The 19,612-nt window shown below is 33.0% G+C and overlaps 1 protein-coding gene across 1 annotated transcript in view; it reads left to right on the forward strand.

The window, feature by feature from the left end:
* The first annotated feature begins 12,110 nt into the window (after positions 1-12,110).
* The window catches only part of LOC106106391 (alpha,alpha-trehalose-phosphate synthase [UDP-forming]), an 11,928-nt gene continuing 4,426 nt past the window's right edge, over positions 12,111-19,612 (forward strand). The window contains exons 1-3 of the mRNA XM_013286968.1: positions 12,111-13,003; positions 16,746-16,902; positions 17,672-17,705. Coding sequence (XP_013142422.1) covers positions 12,873-13,003; positions 16,746-16,902; positions 17,672-17,705 — 322 coding nt within the window. The 5' untranslated portion in view covers positions 12,111-12,872. The remainder of the gene's footprint in view (positions 13,004-16,745; positions 16,903-17,671; positions 17,706-19,612) is intronic.

Raw genomic sequence — 19,612 nt, forward strand, 5'->3', positions numbered from 1 at the left:
AGGTAAACAAAAGAAAAAGTTCTTATAATTTTAATGCGGATGAAACCGTACGGAAACAGCTAGTTGATAATATTTTTATATCAATGTAATTTTGATACTTAGAGTCGGTGGTTTAGGTGTTAAGTTTAGCCAAAGTTTTTAGTGAGTAGGAAAACATTGTGATGCACATATCGACGAAGAAATTCAAAGATAGGTAGGAGAGAAGTCAACTAGAAGAACTAGAAGACTAGAAGTCAAAAATAAGCAGCGACGAAAGCAACACGGTGCAGAGCGTACCGGTGCGTTCCACTGGAGATCCCGGGACCCTCAATTCGCACCTGAGGGCGGTCACCGAGGGGGTTTTTAGTGAGTAGAAAAATGTGAGAACATAACCCTGTCTTTTACAAAACACAGTTTTGAAGATTTCCCCCCCATTACCAAAAAAAAAAGGAGAGAAGTCAACTAAACCGCACTGGGCCAGCGTGGTTGACTGTGGCCTGATCACCCTCAAGTAGGGTATGCTCCCAACCCCTCAATGGGGATGTATAGTGAGGAAATTATGAACTTTATTTTAAATTACACTTACGTCTCGCTAAAGGTGACTCGCTTTTATTAAAAAAAGAATTATTCAAAAATATGCTGTAATTGCTGACATCTTGGGCACCAAAGAAGTGTGTGTTTACGCTTTATTATAAGTATAGAGTATAGATAAACCTAGGAAGTCTTAAGTACTTTGTGGTATATTCTTGAAACTTATTTCTTTGAATATAAATTTCAATTAGGTGTTCATAAGACAATTGTAACAGCAATTAAAAACATGATTTAGAAAGCAATTAAATAATATTTCATACAAAGAAATTAATAAGATTTCTGAAAAATCTCAAGGATCAAATAATCATATTATGACTGTTGATAAATTTTTTATTGATAATTTTCTTTGTATTATGTATATATTATTATCGTAGTTTCTAACGATTTCAGACTATTTTTGCGATAGATAGATAACATTTTAAATCCTTCATCGTAGTTATTGTTTGATTAGTAAGTAAGCCATTGTCAAAACAACTAGACCATGTCATTTACAAAATATAAAAAAAAACGATAACAAACAGTGTTTAATTTATACTTGTATTGAAATACAATTATCAAACTAAATCAGTTCCGTTCATGCGACAAAAGTGAATACTCGTAAAAAATATAGAAATAAAATGAGACTATATTTTTAAGAATTAATCATAAAAAATGTACACATTATAAAAACTTTATATAAAATATTCTTTTATATAAAAGACCAGCTGTTCCCGTGCGGTTTCATCAGCATAAAATTGTTTTATTATTTACATGTGTTAAATTATCAATTGCAAATGTCAAAATGACATGACATGACAAAACTTGGCAATATTTCTTCCTTGATGTTGGCGGCAATTTATGGTCTCTTTCCCACATTAGGGTTATCCAAAATATTTACCCCTTAAGTTTAATTCCGTGAAAATATACAGCCTAACGGGTGACGTTAGTGCAGGGTTTTTTGAAAAAAAGGAATTATTCAAAAATATGCTGTGATTGCTGACATTTTAGGCAACAAAAAAGTGTGTGTTTACGCTTTACTATAATAGTATATAAGTATAGATAAACAGTTTTGTAGACATAATTTTACGATTCTTGTTTCTTTATTTCAATCAGTACTAAATTTTATTTGTACTTGGCCTTTTTAGTGCATAATTATGAATAATAATAGGTCCTTAAATATTGTCTATGACGTCACGAATCATATCGAATTAACAGTCAGCTCAGCTGATCACAAAACTATACGCAACGCGCAGCGGTTGTTTATTACTAGATGTACCCGTTATGGTTGTACAAGGTTCAATATCAACTGCGTATAATGAATTCAACCCGCACATCAAAATGTTTCCGTAAATCAAATGGATATCAATTAACAATACAATTACGCGCATAGATTTTTAAATTATATGTGTGTAATTTGAATAGCATAAAATAGATAATAGGACAGTGAACGTCTCAATACTGTCTGTCAACTGCAGAATAAAAATTACCTCAAATACATACCGTCGTGCGCCTTTAATAATTTATAAGCAATTAATTAACAAGGAAATATTGCTCTACTAATTAAAAAGGCACTAGTTCAAACTTAATTTAAACATTTACGAAAATTTTAAATACAGCAATCTTTTTGTTTAAAAAATTAAACGAAAGCTTTTATCATATCATATTTATTTACAATTAAGAGGGATGACAATATGAATTTTTAATTCGAATAAAAGGATGATTAAATACACCTTATGGCATTCCAGGAACAAATACCAATAGAATGACATATATAAAATTTGGTTCAGTCGTTTAAATCACAATGGAATTGACATTAAAACAATACTCACATATATTCTTACGAAAAATTACCTATTAGTCGGGTAAAAACTATTTCAGCGGTTCACCATTCACTCGTTACTGTTTATTTTGGTAAATCACAAGAAATGTCTAGTCTTCAAAACTAAACGTCGTCTCTCCGCTTAGGTCAGAGGGTCATCAATTAAAATTGATAATGTGCCAAATGATTACATAATCAAAGTTAAACGTGATACATTTTATTTAAGAATCTTTATCAAAGAGTTGTTTATTCTACTAAATTTTCATTACAAACAGATTTCAATCTGGTACACTCTTATTTCAACCAGTTTGAACCTAGCTAGATAGTGTTGTACATTATCCTTAATATCGACAATCGAATTACATCGTAAAATATTTTTATCGTAGGAAGATTCCAATAGTTGTGAACGCACACAATTATACAAAATAAACATTACTTTTGTCTTCAAATTACCAGTTAAATTCGTGTTATTTTCATGGTACAATTTGTTATTTTACTTCGTAAAAAATTAAGATAACATTTAGATTAAATTTTATTGACATATGTAGTTATTTAAAAAGATCACCGATCCTACATTTTAAAACTTGGCGTTATCGATAAAAAGGTGTTAAAACATCCAATGCGGAAGTAAAGATTGTGTGTGTAAGATATTAATTAAATTGAATCTATCATGCACATTCAGTCATTCAGTATCGTGATACATATACGTCAATCTATCGATCCTAATTAGTTATGGTTCAGAACATGTATTACAAACAGAATTTATCTCTTCGTTAATATAATGAGATATATAACAACAAATGTTTTTAAAATTGAGTATGTAACAACTCTATATTTAAAGACATAAGAGATTTTAAATATTTCTCCATTGCATCTGATTATCGGCATTTAAGGATTTCATATAAATAATACGAACATTTTAAATGCGAAAGTTTAGATGAATGGAAGGATGGATTTTTGTTAGAATTTGTAAACTAAAGTACTGAACGGATCTCGATAAAATTTGGTATAGCTGTAGAGGAAGCTTTTTGGAAGAATATGTAGGCTACTTACTTTTGATTTTAATTTCACGCGGACGGAGTCGCGGGCGAAAGCTAATAAAGAATATAAGGAAAAAGTTACAGTCAAGCGAGCAATTTCACCATAAAACTCACCATACGTCTCTGCACAAAATTGGGTGTGACTAGTAATCGTAGTGCATGTTGGTTAACTTCACATATATCTTCCTATGTGTAGGTTGCATCTCGATGTTTTCCTCCATAGTATTCAATTGACCAGAGCACTGCTGACTGAGGGGTTTGAGCACTTAACTTATAATCCACAAGTCTTTAGTTGGAATACCGCTATAACAACGTGATTTTCGAAATTCATATGTAACTACATTAACCTGACGTCCTTACGTTGAAGAAAAACATCGTGATGAAACCTGCACATATCGGCGAATTAATTTAAAGATATGTATGAAGTCGACCAACCCGCAGTGCAGTGTGGTTGACTATGGCCTAATCACCCCTTACTTTGGGCAGTGTTAGCCCTTTAGAGGGGACGTATACTAGCTGGTGATGATGATTCCATTAACCTAAGAACATTATTATCTTATACAATTTTATCAGATAAAGAAAAAGTTAAATCTAATATAAATATTTCTCTTTCTAATAACACTTGCCTGCATTTTAAATTAATAGGGTAAGCACAAATGCAATGTATATAGGTATAAATATCGTACTTATTGGAACTATCAATTAAACGTATCTTCGTTAAAGTACAGCGTTTGTTTGCTCAAATCCTGGTCATCAATTGAGGGCTCGAACAACATTGACAATTTGACCTCAACTCGGCGAAAAACAATGCGATAACGCTACATGTACTTACCGACATAGATTGTATCAAAAGTAGGGTGACAATAATAGGTAGAAAAATTAGGACACACTATTTTTTTAACATTAGCAGATTTTTGTATATTTAATAATATTTAACAATTAGCTAACTAAGCGCTACACTTGTGCTAGGATACGGTTCAAGGCAATAGTCGACTAGTGGGATTCAAACGGTAGTCCGTCGTCCAAATTATTAGGCTATTGGCGCTTCAATTTACTGATTTCACAATATTTACAGAAGCTGTATTCGCTGTTATTTAATTACTGGAATACATTACCCTGCTGTCTGTACGGCAATTAAAAAAAACATTAATTTATGCTTCAGAGTTTTCGATCGACATTTTGAAAACGACAAAAATCTATGTTCTCAAGAATGTCCCTGCGTTTTCTAGTAATATGGAAACACTATTTAATCGTTAATTGCTTTTATGTCCAAGCCCAAACAAGCCCATGTTTACTGAGAATTTGAAAAACTCTATACATCTAAATATGGGTTCGCACTTTTTGCCCCCTATATCAGTTTGGGGTAAATGACAGAGGCCAAACATAATAAGGCACGTTTGTATTTAGTCACTAAGAGGGACACCTTTGACTAAACTGTCGCGAAAGTGTTGTGCGATTGTCGATTGTTTCGCAGCCAATTCAACTGTTTGGTTTGGTTAAAAATCTAGTAATGTGTACCGCACCTCCATAATCTCATAGGAATCAAAGCGCACACCGTTTTATTTCCGGACTCAAGATGTGCACTATTCTAATAAATACAAGCAATCAATTATAATACAATGTTTATCGACACAGATTTTTGTTAACTTTTGAAGCAAATTACAACTTCATAAAGAATTCCAGATTATATTATGTAACTTTATTTGCGTGTTTCTTCGTACAAGAAGGTCAATGAACTTGGTAATGAGAATTTGGGCGATATCTTCCGTTTGTTTAATCGTTAAAGAATAACAATGTCCATTAGCGTAGTACACGAGTATACGATTAAATTCCACTGCAAAGACTAGTTCAAAAACATATTACTATCGCACTCATACTGCCTCAAAAAAGCGAGACAGCATTATGTTTTTATTCGGGTTTCGGCAATTGTAATGACGCTTTTCATTTATTTTAAGACAAAATGTATAAACGTTAGATAAGATTCTAATTTTAAAAACATGTTTTTTATAATGTTAGGGCACAAATTCATTAGTCGATCATACAAGCTGATCCGACTGATATATCATAGAAAGAAAATGTAAAAAAAACTTATCGTCACCTCTGTCAATGAAAATGAGCGGTATGACAATAAGGACGTGTATTGGCAGTGAAAACCCACGGTAATTAAATACACGCGAGCATGCATCATACACGGCGTTACCACGGCCCAAGTGGAATGCACACAACATGCTATGATTGGAATATCGCTATTTAATAGCTTACATAATGATTTCCTTATTAAAGACAGATTCTTTAAGATCGATTAATTATAGCTAAAGACTTCATCTCTTTATTCGAGTTAAATAACTTGAGTTAGTGAATAACATCTTGTGCCAATTACATTTGTTATTTGGGTTAAATTTTAGTTATTTACATTTTTTATATGAAAGGGAGGCAAAAGAGCGGAAGACACCGAGATAATCAACGACGCCCATAGACATCCGCAACACCAGAGGAACTACAAAAGCTTTGCCGACCTTTGAGGAAATGATAGGGCTCTCTTCTTGAAGGATTCCAAATTGTATTGGGTTGGAAATACCGCCATTCCAAGGCAGTAAGTTTCGCGAAAATTGCACTGTTGTGGCATGCCAGCCATACGTAATTCTTAGGGCCTGTCCCACCAAATTGTAAATTGTCTGACAATCGAACGTGTAAAATTTGTGATGGAAATTGATTTTGTTCCCTTATGTGACAGTGACGTCATTTTTAAGCTATCTGAGCCTAGAGGCTCACTCACTTAGTGGAGGCAGAGGCCCTAAATAAACAAAGCATTCTGATTTAAAAATTAACATTTATCATTGTTTTGCAATAAAGAGAGAGTTTCCAAGGTCTCGCGAAAGAAGCTCGGTATATCAGTAAACAGTTCAATAAATTAGTTATTAAAGTTGTAACAATTGATAATAAATATTATTGTGTACGTCAGAGATACGATGCCCTGGCCGGCCGGGCCGGGGGTCACGTCACGAGGCTGAGTATTCTTATAATGGCGATAGCACACACTCCTACTGAATATAAACTTGGAAGACACAAAATATTGCCAAGTACTTCAGAATTCGAAACAATTTCATGTCTCATTGTTAGGTTACTGCAAAGTCAGTATTTTTTTCGGTGTATATTTATATCAGACGCGGATAATCTAATAATAAACACGAAAGATGTATTTTTTTGTATGTATTGAAATAACTCAAAAACCACTGGGCTGATTTAAAAAAATCTTTTAGCATTAAAAACGATATCTGTGAGTATCATAGGGTATTATTTTTTATTATTTTTTAATTTCACGCTGGAAAAAGCTAGTTATAAAATAAAATAGATTATAACCAATGATGTCAAAATCTGCAACAGCTTTTCAATCTCTGCATACTTTTTTGCGTAAATTTCCACGCGTCGAAATAACTATCAGTTAGATTCATCAATTTTGTCGATTGCACAATCTTACTAATATTATAAATGTGAAAGTTTAGATGGATGGAAGGATGGATGTTTGTTAGAGTTTGTAGCCTAAACTACTGAACGGATTTCAATGAAATTTGGCATAGTTGTAGAACATAGTCTAGAAGAACATATACATAGGCTACACGCTTTTGTTTTTTTTTAATTCGACGATGACGGAGTCGCGGGAGAAAGCTAATTTGGTAATAAAGATTACAAATTTGTGCAATCCGAGAAAAGTCTTGGACGCCCGAGTGAATAGGCGAATTTAATATAAAGTTTTCCTGTTGTGTATAATATTTTTATCCATGTTCAAGTAGGACAATACCAACGCAATAACCACGCCTCCGATAAACCGTAAGTTATGAACCTACTGGAATGATACACGCTAAGTGTTAATGACTGCTAACAAAATATACTAATATGTATACGTATAATGAAGTAAACAATAGTAAGGTCATGTTTAAGAATTTCGTAAACATGAAAACTAGTAGAAAAATACGTTATAAGCATATCAGCAGGATTTTCCTATGAAATGCGTTGGGTTAAATAGTACTAGGCAATCCGCTGAATGTTTGATTCTACTAGAATAAAATACTCCACTGACAGGAAAATGGTAGACGATTTATAAGAAAGGTAGTTCTCTGTATCCTCTCATCTGAAAATCATAGAAAGGCAACACATCAACGCCAGCTCACTATACGTCCCCACCGAGGGGCTGGAGGTCTATCCTAAGTTAGGATGACTAGGCCATAGTCAACCACGCTGGCCAAATACGGGTTGGTTGACTTCACACATATCTTTGAATTTCTACGCTGATATGAAGGTACGGACAACCCTTCAATGAATGACTCTTTAAAAGATGTAAGGAAAAAGCATAACGAAATCCACTTATTTACTAAGACTTCAAATAGATCCGACAGTGGACGGTCATTCAAGATCATTCGAGCAATTATTAGATAATTATTCTGATGAACGATGACGTTCAGTAACGGAATATTTACCAGCGAAAATATCATCATCTGAGATCAGAAAACAAGACTACTAGCTAATTTAAATTGGCCGTTTTGAATCTATCAAATGAAACCACAGAAACACAAAGGTAAAAAAACAAAACAGGAGATAAGGTTGGTAACACACAAGCACCGTCGCGTCGACGTCGCGGTGGCGATGGTCCCGCGATAAACTTATCGCGGTCACGTGGCCGTCAACGCTTCTCACATTGGCCAATTAAATATCATACACCAACTTATACATTATACATAGTTCTAGATACATGCATTATTTACAGAACCTACATAGCGATAGAAGCACTGTCTAATATTATAAATGCGAAAGTTTAGATGGATGGATGTATGAATGGATAGATGTTTGTTAGAGTTTGTAGCCTAAACGTCTGAACGGATTTCGGTGAAATTTGGTACAAATGTAGAGGATAGTCTGAACACATAGGCTACTCACTTTTGTTTTTTTTTTAATTCCACGCGGACGGAGTCGCGAGCAACAGCTAGTAATTTATAAAAACTTAAAACTATGGACTCATTATTTAGGTCTTATATTATTCTAAAATTGGCTCCGACTTAGGCGAAAGCGAATAACCTATTAGCTATCCGTACTGTACTGACTACCGATGAAACATTTATGGGATCGAATCTCGACATTAAAATTATTTGAAACTAGCTTTCTCCAGCGACTCTATCAGCGTGAAATTAAAAAAATACTAAATATCCTATGTGTTCTTCCAGACCATACTCAACATCTGTGCCAAATTTCATCGAGATCCGTTCAGCCGTTTAGGCTACAAACTAACAAACATTCATCCATCCATCGTAACTTTCGCATTTATAATATTTATATGATTAAGATACGATGAAATATTGATAAATCTATAAAAAAAAACTTCATAAAATGGACATATCCAGTTAAAATAATTACGAAAATGAAATATGACGTGGGGGCCTTCAAAAGGACAGTGAACAACTACCTATTAAGCTAGCTCGTACCATCTTTCGACTGCATCGTCACCTCCTTCAGGTGGGATCGTGGTCAAGCGCTAGCTTAACAAATAATAAAAAAATAATAATTTTCAAAAAGAAATACCTTGATTTCTGCCTTACGTAGAATTTTCATACAGTATATGTAAACACTAGATTTATCCTGTATGTTACATAGATATTTACAGAGACTGCTGTTTACAACAATTTAATTACAGCGTTTATCATGTAACGTATTCGAATAGATGTTGGTCGCTAACTCATTAGCATATAGCACTCGGAAAGTTTTCTCCCTTAGACAAAGGCAGTGGAAAATGTAATGCTATCTCTGAGTAAATACTATTTTAATAAGGAACATTTTCGCATCGCATGTGAAAAGACGTATTTATTATGCGTTAAGTAAATCAATTCTAGCTTATGTACATTGGGAACACATTTCTATATCTATACTTCTATACTATTATAATAAAGCGTAAATACACACTTCTTTGTTGCTTAAGATGTCAGCAATTAATCTTGAATAATTCTTTTTTTAATAAAAAGCCCTACACTTACGGCTTAGGCTACATATTTACACGCCGCTACTTAGGCTACATATTTTATACGCCGCCCTACGCTTTAGGCTACATATTTTCACGCCGTTAAACTTAGGAGTAAATATTTTGAATAAAAACCCTAATGTAGGAAAGAGACTATAAGTTGTTGCCAACATCAAGAAAGCAAGATTGCTAAGGTTGTCATGTCATGTCATGTTGACATTTGCAATTGATAATTTGACAAATGTAAACAATAAAATTAAGTTTTTATAGTTTTATGCGGATGAAGTCGCACGAGAACAGCTAGTCTTAGATATTTCGTTTATCGGATACCCCAAGTTATGTAACTGAAATAGTTTACGAATCACAAATTTATCAATCTTTCCTATTGACTTGACTTTTCACAACTTAAAAAATTGTTTTTAAAGCGATCAAGATTGTTAAAAACAAACGAAGTGTGCTAAGATCTAAATAACTTCTAGATAATTCTATGACTTTTTATTCCATTTCCATGATTGCAAGACCACATCCGTATGACGTCATTTCTTCAACTCATTCAATTTGAGTGCAGCGAAACTGTCCCTCCGCAACAAAGTAAACATTGAAAGATACTTTGTCTGTTTGTCGTGCTTTTTCAATGTATTTATGTTAGATACAATGTTTAAAGTACTAACTGAATACCATTGGATGATCTGATGGTTAGGCCCACAATTAAAATTCAGTGTTAACAGTTAAACTGATAACTTTACAGTTAACATTTCGCCAACACATGACAGTTACAAACAGGCAACATTCTCGATCAGTCGGGAACATAGAATGGGACATATTTCGACCAAAACAAAGACATCTTTCGACACTCCGGGTGAAAAAAGTCAATTCGTTATGCTATTTTACAGGAGTGTAAAATTGTGTTGTTTTTAACCATTTTATTGTGATCTGTTGTCAACGGCTTGGCTAATAATATTCTTAATTTTCGTAATTTAGTTTTACAAATAAAGATCTTTATTTACTTAATTGGTAATACCCGATACTTATCTAACAATTTGTCATTTCAAATAGGTACTGTTGTTATAAAGTAACTTCAAGGCTGTATTTATAATGCATGCTTCACACAAACAACTTATATAAACAACAAATCAATATCGCAAACAGTGGCACGTGGAACAGTGTCGCGTTTATACTGCGTTATACAAAAATAAAGTTAAGGATAACCTAGTAAGTTGGTCGATTAAGATAAACTGTTTTATAGGTCAATTAATTAGTGAATACGTTCTGACATAAATTACAGAAAAACACATTATAGGTAGAATTTACTTCTTACGGACTTAGTTGTGAATGAATGAAGTTGTGCAAAAACCATTTTTCAGTACTTACAAAAGCTCTGAGAGTTTTTGGCAATTACTAAACTATCGAACCGATCTAGATTAACTTATTATTAGTCGAGTCTCTAGGGGGAGGTAGACCCACCCCTACTCGTTCGTAGCTACACCATTGTACAATATATAATAACAGTAATCACCTTACTCATATTATAAATGCAAAATTTACAATGGATGGATGGAAGTTTGTTAGCGTTTGTAGCCTAAACGGCTGAACGGATCTCCATGAAATTTGGCACAGGTATATAGCGTAGTCTGGAAGAATACATAGGCTAGGCCACTTTTGATCCCGGGAATAGTTATGGTTCCCGTGGGATTCATTAATTTAGTTTATTAATGTTTACTCGATCATTCTGCAACGGTTCAACATATCTTATTGAAATTTGGTACAGATATGAAACAAAGTCTGGAGTACACATGGAATAAGGTTCATCAACCGAGAAATGTTCCCGAGGGATACGCAGCTTTTTGTTATTTATATAGTTCGTATTTTTTTAATACCACGCGGACGTAGTCGCTGGCAACTGCTAGTATCTGATAAGATCTCTTTAATCTCCAATAACTTTATTGACAACATAAAAATCAACAGATTTAGGTCAAGTTCAAGTTGGGATGAGTTACGCAATCACATTGTTTACATTACGTAGTTTGGTTGTTCGAGTATTCGATAATATATTCCATTGAATGGCTGGGAGTCAGGCTAGCCGGTCATGAGAGACATGCGTGTGCGTCATGCTAGATGCACGCCGTACGCGCATGCCATGGCCGCCTCGCGTCTGACGAACACGGTTCAATGGGCATCGCGGAAATACTAAACTCAACACTAAAATATCTATCACGATACACTAATGTTTATTCGGCTCAATGTCAAGGTTAACCGTCTAGATGTTTCAGTTTTGTACGGTTTTAAATTATAACCCGTAACATTCTATTTGACCTCTAACTTTTTACGTATCTTTTAATTTTAAATATGACAGATCATAATAAACAAATCTTTCAAGTGATTAATTATTTAACCTAATTAACAAATTCGACTGAAATAATATCCAATTGTAGACCGATTTCAGTTTGCCAAAATTAAACAAAAACGGTGTATCCATAAAACGGACGCTTTTTACTGTGTGAGCTACATAAGTGGATGTTGTAACAACATTGTCGTTGCGACAACAAAAATAAACAGAAAGTAGGTCTGGAAATGGACAAACAAATGTGGAAAGTAATGGATTTCAGTGAATTGAATGGAAAAAACGTATAGAAATTGTGCAATAAACATTTATTATTAATGTAAATAATAAAAGTTCCTAGTAATATTTAGTGACTACCACTATAACAGTCTTATGTAGCCAATCACTGGCAAATTACTCCAAAAATAGAATAATTAAAATCTTTTTATGTAATACATACTTAAGTTAATCGTACTAATATGTAGAAAAAAACTTAATTGTTATTCGGATTTTTCTTTTAGAAAAAGACCGATAGAAATCGGCAAGGGCATAGATAAGTTAATTGAGCCAAATGTTGCAATAAGCAAAATTGCAAGCACAGAAAAAGACTACGTCTAAATGGAAAACGTTTTATCTTAACTTGAATGTGCCTTCTCATAAGGCATTGGAAATATCTAGAATTATCATAAATGTATCTATGAAGGTAACAAAATATAGTATTGTTAAATGGATTAGTCTGTGAAAGCTAGCGCGCGCACATTTAAAAAAATTGCGAGTTACGGATAAGATGCGAGACAAGCCTCGAGCGGGCACAAGGCAGTAGTGATAACCCCTGCACATCGGCTGAGACCTCCGACATCGTCAGCCGCAAGTGAGACCCTTTTGCGACGCGTCTCGCGTAATCTATAAAGCCGACCGGGACACACAAAAGAAACAGTCCGCACTCGATCTCGGCCGATGATGCTTTGTTAATAAACGAGATTTTTTTTTAATATAAAATAATCACTTGCAATGTCACACCGTAAAGCACTAAGACAGTGAATTTAGAGCGAATAATTTAAAAATCCCACCACTTTGTATGCGCATGCGTTTGGACTGCGCTGTGATTGGACGTGTAGAGGAACGTACCGAAAAAAAAACATGAGTGTAACCAGTAATTGTGTCAGTCGCTCGACGTGCAATAGCAAGGGCAGCATGATTGTTGTGTCGAATCGCCTGCCTTTTGTGTTAAAGAGAAATGACAAAACTGGTGAATTAGAGAGAAAAGCCAGGTAAGTTTCTATTTATATTACCATAGTCGTATTTATGTTGCTATTTTCATTCATATCGAAAGATTGCTATTCAAAATTGTGATGTTTTTGTTGTGTCAGTTTAATTATTTTGTTATACCTTAAGTTTAATAAATAAAAATATACTAATTAGATACAATTACGTCGATTACGTAATTATTCTAATATATTTTTATGTCAAGATAATTCAATAATGGGAGATAATATTAATATTCTCTGTTATAAAGTTGAAAAATATGAATAAAAATCGTAAAACCTATTAGAATCTAATAATAAATGTTAAATTAGAACGATCAAATATTCGAAGGATCACGTTTTAGTACAAGTGCGCCTCCTGCCGGTGAATTTCGGAGAGGTTCGGGAAATTTCTACGAATCCATAATAACATTCGAGACTCTGATTACCTTTGTCGAATAGCAGCGCATATACGTTCATGTTTTGTTGATTTTTTAATGATAGACAATTTTATGATAAAACAACAAATAAACCATAAATATCGCTGCTTTTATTGATGCGAATTAACCAACAATTATAATTAACTAATCATATCTATAAAATAATTGTTTTTTGCATGTTTTCTAATTGGAATGATGAATTTAGTTATATTTACAAAAATGCTTCATTCGGTGTCATTTCAGCATAGCCATCGTGATTGTGACAAGATTTCTTAATTATAAAATCGCTGATATTATTTTATCCTAATTTACATCGTACCGTGTCCACTGTCCACTATATACACATATGACACACATGTCACACTAAATATTGTCAACTGTAAAATTATACTTATAATTCATACTAATATTATAAATGCAAAAGTTTAGATGGATGGGTGTTTGTTAGAGTTAGTAGCCTAAACGACAGAAAGAATTTCGATGTAATTTGGTATAGATGTAGAGGATAGTTTGGAAGAATACATAGGCTACTTACTTTCGTTTTTCTTTAATTCCATGTTGACGAAGTCGCTCGAGAAAGCTAGTATTTCATATGTACTTGTTTTCCTTTAGAATGGACATTAAAATATTATCGACTCTTTGCTAACATCTAAGTTATGATTAAGTAATAATTTGTTTTGTCGTTTACAAAATTATTATCAACTCTTGTAAATTAAGTGCAATTTATATTTATCTCAAATATTTAGGTTAAAGCGCGATCAATCTTAAAAATTGTTCATACGCCTCAATTAAACATACTAATGTGATTTAGAATTCATTTCCTTGGCAGAGTTTTATTGTTATCAACTGGCTACACAAATTAATATTGTCAACTTGCCATGACTCTCATTCTATTTAAAAAGAACAGAGGTAACAAATGTATCAAATTATAATCGCATTTTATTGTTCCATATTTTAATTATTCCTCACGTACGACCTTCAAACTGACCTTAAGCACCATCTCAGGTCGCGAAAGGGGACGCATATTCTCACTAGAATTGTTCCCCTTCTGCACAATGTCTGCACTTCGACTGACATTGCTTAACCTTGGAAATAATTTAAATCCTGATATTATTCTAAATGAATATTTCATTGAGAAAACCTTAAATAAAATAATGGTATCTTGCTATTCTATTCACATTTTTGTTTTAAAATTTCATCAAATTCTATAAGCAAACAGTTTGGTTTGATAGTTTTTTGTGTTTATGTTCGTAAATACTGTGAGATTGTGTGCACAGTCGTGTTCAAATTATCCTTAATATCTCATTGCTATGCAACAAAATCATAATTTTATTATGAATAAAGACGTTGTTTCCTCGCAATGGAATATTTTCATAGTTGACAAACTCGGCAGTAAAGTCGGAGTATAAAGCTGGTCTTTTGTATCATGAAACGTAGTTCACAATTAGATTAATTAAGATGTTCTACAAATGCCTTTTAGTTAGTTATGATCAGTTCAAACTTGTTAGTTAGCCATCTTGTTTTTATTACTTAAGGCTGTTTAATAACTATTTAACTATAATCTGAGCTATTATAATATAATGAAAGGACATTTTAATATGTATTACCGTCTTTAATCCTTACAGGACCATAACATGGCTAGGATTAAATATTGATTTTTTTTTTACATTTGATTTTGGCGCAATAAAGTTTGACAGTTCTTTGTTTTTCTAATCGTTCAGAAACACATTTGCCGTCTTGGACATACGACTTATTTTGACATTAATTAAAATAAATATCGTATCAATAATAATTGAATAAAAGATGACGATTTTGTAGAAGGGAAAAATATTTCCCTTAAGCGTGATAGGTTTAATGATGACATTACCTAAAATTATCTAGAAATGTAAGTGGAGTGTTGAAAAGGGCTAACAAAACTTGACATGAACATTCCTGGGAACAGGCATGCTGCATTTTACTGTCATGTGTATTCCCGCCCTTATGATTTGTTCCCCATCGGGCTGACGTTTTTCTTTTATTTGAATACCATTTTCACCATTTCAAACATCATAGTTTTGTGCGTAAACATGATTTGTTACGGTTCTGCCGGCATGCGGGCACTTCAGTAGTGAAATTACCCGGTTAACGAGATGATCCATGTTTTGTGCCAAGGTAACGAAAACACGTATTCAACGTGACAATGGTTCTCTATTGTTGACGCTGTATATCATATGACTATGCGTTGGACGTTCTGGTATTTTCGGGTAATTATGTAATTTTAACGTCGAAATAAAACCAGGGTTAATGAGTTTTACACTGAAACAAGTGGCAGTGGTTATTTAAAAAAAATATTGTTGGTCAGTAAATCATTGCAGAACTTGATTAACATTTAAATAATTATTATTATAAGATTTTTACAATATTATTTGACGTATATAAGCTTTCTAACTAGTCTTTTTATCATAATCATATTTGCTTTTCTTGTTATAAATGCGAAAGTTTAGATGGATATTTAAATGTTTGTTAGAGTTTGTAGCCTAAACTGCTGAACGGATCTCGATGAAATTTGGCATAGATGTAGAGGATAGTCTGGAAGAACACATAGGTTACTTATTTTTCCCTTTTTTAATTCCATGCTGTCGGAGTCGCGGGTGAAAACTAGTAACATTATATCATAAAAATGGCGCGATATAAATACTTGTCACTGACATTAAATCGAGTGGATGGATAATCTGAAGTGTAATTTATAGCACCAACGTACGTGCCATATTTAGAAACTAAGTATTTTTACATGTACTTAATTATGCTAAAATAAAATAAAATAGAACACATTCACGTTAATTTCGATCAGTAAAAAACTGTAAAATCTGTCGTTTTAATACTTTTTTAAATTACTGAAAATAACTGACTACTAACTGTGAATTATTTTGTTGTAGAAATAAATCGATATACGTCGTAGGTACGGACAGTAAGGTTGTTTATAGACGCCTGCTATTTGCGAAGCAGTGACTCAGTTTGTTTATAGTTTCTATTTTACATAGCAATAAAGATTTGAAATAAGGTTGTTTTTTTGCATTTGTTTAAAATATTAATAAATTTTAGAATTTTACCGAATCATTCAAATATTCCAATACTAATTTGAACGTAAGGTCTGGTACCTTGTATTTCGCCATCTGACACAAATATACAAAACATTGAGGTACTACTGCGTAGGAGGTAGCGCTACGTAGGAGGTGATGCTACGGCGTGCTACGTAGCAGTATCTACGAAGTGCATTGTAGCATTGACATTTTTTCACCAGTAAACATTTAAAATTAGAACACTGGAATAATTTGTGTATTATTTTGCAGCGCCGGCGGTCTCGTTACCGCTGTAGCGCCGGTTGTGATACGCGGGAAAGGCATCTGGGTGGGCTGGCCTGGCATCCACCTCGACAACCCTAATGAAAAGATACCGGAATCCGACCCTAATGATAAGACACCCACCGCAGGATTACTGTCTAGTAAGGTACTGTTTCAAATACTTCTATTAGGTTCATAGTTGTTGTTAAACACATTTTATAATTTTAATAATTGTAAACGTTCAATTTTTTTTAACGAAAAATGATTTCTTGTATGTAATGAATGAACTCATACACTACTGGATTGATATTGAAACTTCTTGCCAGTTACATTACCACTGTGTGTCATAGGCTACACTTATCACTAATAATTTTTAACTGCGAACTGTCAAAGAATGTATATTGTATCAGCGGGTCTGTGTCCAACAATTGCAATTTAAACCCTATAGGCTATTAACCTCCTAATCCGGAAAGATCGAAAACGCAGCGATAAAGATATATATCTTTAGTTACGAGGAAACTGATAACTGCTAGGTATAATTAAGTGTTATATCATCTAGAAAATATATAAATAGAAACTTGTTATTCAAATGGTTATTGTCATTAGTTTAAAAGCAATTAGATCTCTGCCATTTTGCGTTTTAATTTAAAAATATATCATGTTAGTATTTACTTTTAATCGCATTCATTTCTGTAAATTTAATTAGCTATTATAATGTAAAATCTATCTACCATTTACGTTTGAAATACGTAACCAAGTGAGTTTACAATCCATACAATAACATCCGTATTGCATAGGATTATGCTAAAAGTACAACAATGATAAGAATGCGTATCACGTTTAATTTACTCCGCCACTTATCATCTCCGTAGTCTAACGATCATAATACTTCATATACTAATGCTAGTTATACTACTTAATATTGCAAATGCGAGAGTACAGCTCTATGGATGGATAGATGGATGTTTGTTAGAGTTTGTAGTCTAAACGACTGAACGGATATAGATTAAATTTGGTATAGACGTAGAGCATAGTCTGGAAGAACACATAGGCGCAGACTGAGTCGCGGGCGGAAGCTAGTAAAAACATAAATCATGGAATAACGAATCTTGTTGAGTTTATATTTGCAAAAATATTCTTTCTAGGAAAAACGTCGCTGGTAGATATGTTTTATTACAAAGTTAATGCTTATTAGCGTTAAGGAGAGAAATTTTCAAGTGGTTTTTATGTTTTATTTAATCAATTTTAGTATATTATTTCGATTTAGTTTATATTTCTATTTATATGAACAGATAAAGACATTTTTAACACATTAAATACGTTCGACTGCAAATTTAACTTGAAAATCGTAGTGGCATTGAGTTTGTTCAAAAATATTCCATACTTTTCATTCCATCGAAGTTTGCTTGCATAAATGTTTATATTTGTTCTTACGTCATGCCCGTCGCGTGTCTCAAACGAATGCAGCGGACGTTTTGTTAACAAGTGTTGGCTGCAAACAATGCAGCTTCAAGGATACCTGTGCTATGGAATAGATTAGCTAAACTGCATACTGCGCCGTGGATACACAAATACGCATTGAAGTTTATATACAAATAAGATATCTTTGTTTGTATGTAAATGCTAATTAAATGAGTTCTAGACATGAATGGAATGTTTTAACTTTTAAATAAGTTGTAAACAATTTCTACTAAACTTATATCTATAACAAACTAGTATTTGCTCGCGAATTGGCCCGTGTTCTATTTAAAAAAAAATAATTAAAAATATAGCCCATGATACTCACTGATAACGTAGCTTTTTAATGATGGAATTTTTTTTAATCGGCCCATTAGTTTTTGAGTTATTTCGATACAAAAATACAATTCTTTTCTCTTTATAATATTAGTATAGAGTATAGATGTGGGTCAATATAATCGTATGACGATCAAACAATATTTATACCATTTACAGGTAATTGGTCACTTAGAGTCCATATGTTAAATGCAGGAATCTCAGTTCCTTATATTTAGTAGTGTTTCTAGTTCAATAAAGCTATAATATATTGTCGTATACTATTTCAATCACGCAAGGTGCAGGATATACTGGTGCACAGCGCATTTGTCCCGACTGCGCTCAGAACTGATCGATAACAATGTCCGGCCGGGATACTGCGACCTTGATATTCACTTATATCACCTGGGAAATATCCAGTTTCACACCATATGTTAAATTGTATTTCTTGTGGTTTATGGATTATGTTTTAGATCCTTTTTCATGAAATATCACACCTTTATGACGAATTATTTATCGTAATTACGTCAAGTAAAAATTACTTGTATTGCTCTTTAATATTATAACTATAGTTCGTTTCAAAGAGATTATATAGGTTGTTAAGAAACATGGATAAATAATAAGCGTAATGTTGAAAACTTTTATCGTAGACGATACAGTAGTATTATATCATTGAGTTTATCTCGAATTGTAAACTTTTCCATGTGTATTTATTTGTTTTTCCCTTTGTTTACAAACAACTTACGTGTTCGTAGAGCATTAAGGAAAATACTCGTTTGCTGCCGGTATCAGATAACGACTTTAAATTCTAATTAAACAATGTCATTTGTGAATGTTTGTGTAGGTGGAATAGAATTGCTACAATGCGTTAAGTTTAAATTGATTCTATAATGATCTCAAATAAGCTTCAACAATTACCTGAATTGTAGTATTTAATTTTCATTCTATTAAGAATAACTAAATGGACAATTTTGGGTTCGAAGTGATTCTAAGCCAATTGAGACTTTATGGTCATAGTAGTATATACTATATACTAAACAATACATTTAGACTGTCTTAATACCTGTGTGCAATAAATGAATCTTGCTACAACCATGCTTTAA

Source organism: Papilio polytes, unplaced genomic scaffold (assembly GCF_000836215.1).
Source record: "Papilio polytes unplaced genomic scaffold, Ppol_1.0 DF822178.1, whole genome shotgun sequence".
NCBI lineage: Eukaryota > Metazoa > Arthropoda > Insecta > Lepidoptera > Papilionidae > Papilio > Papilio polytes.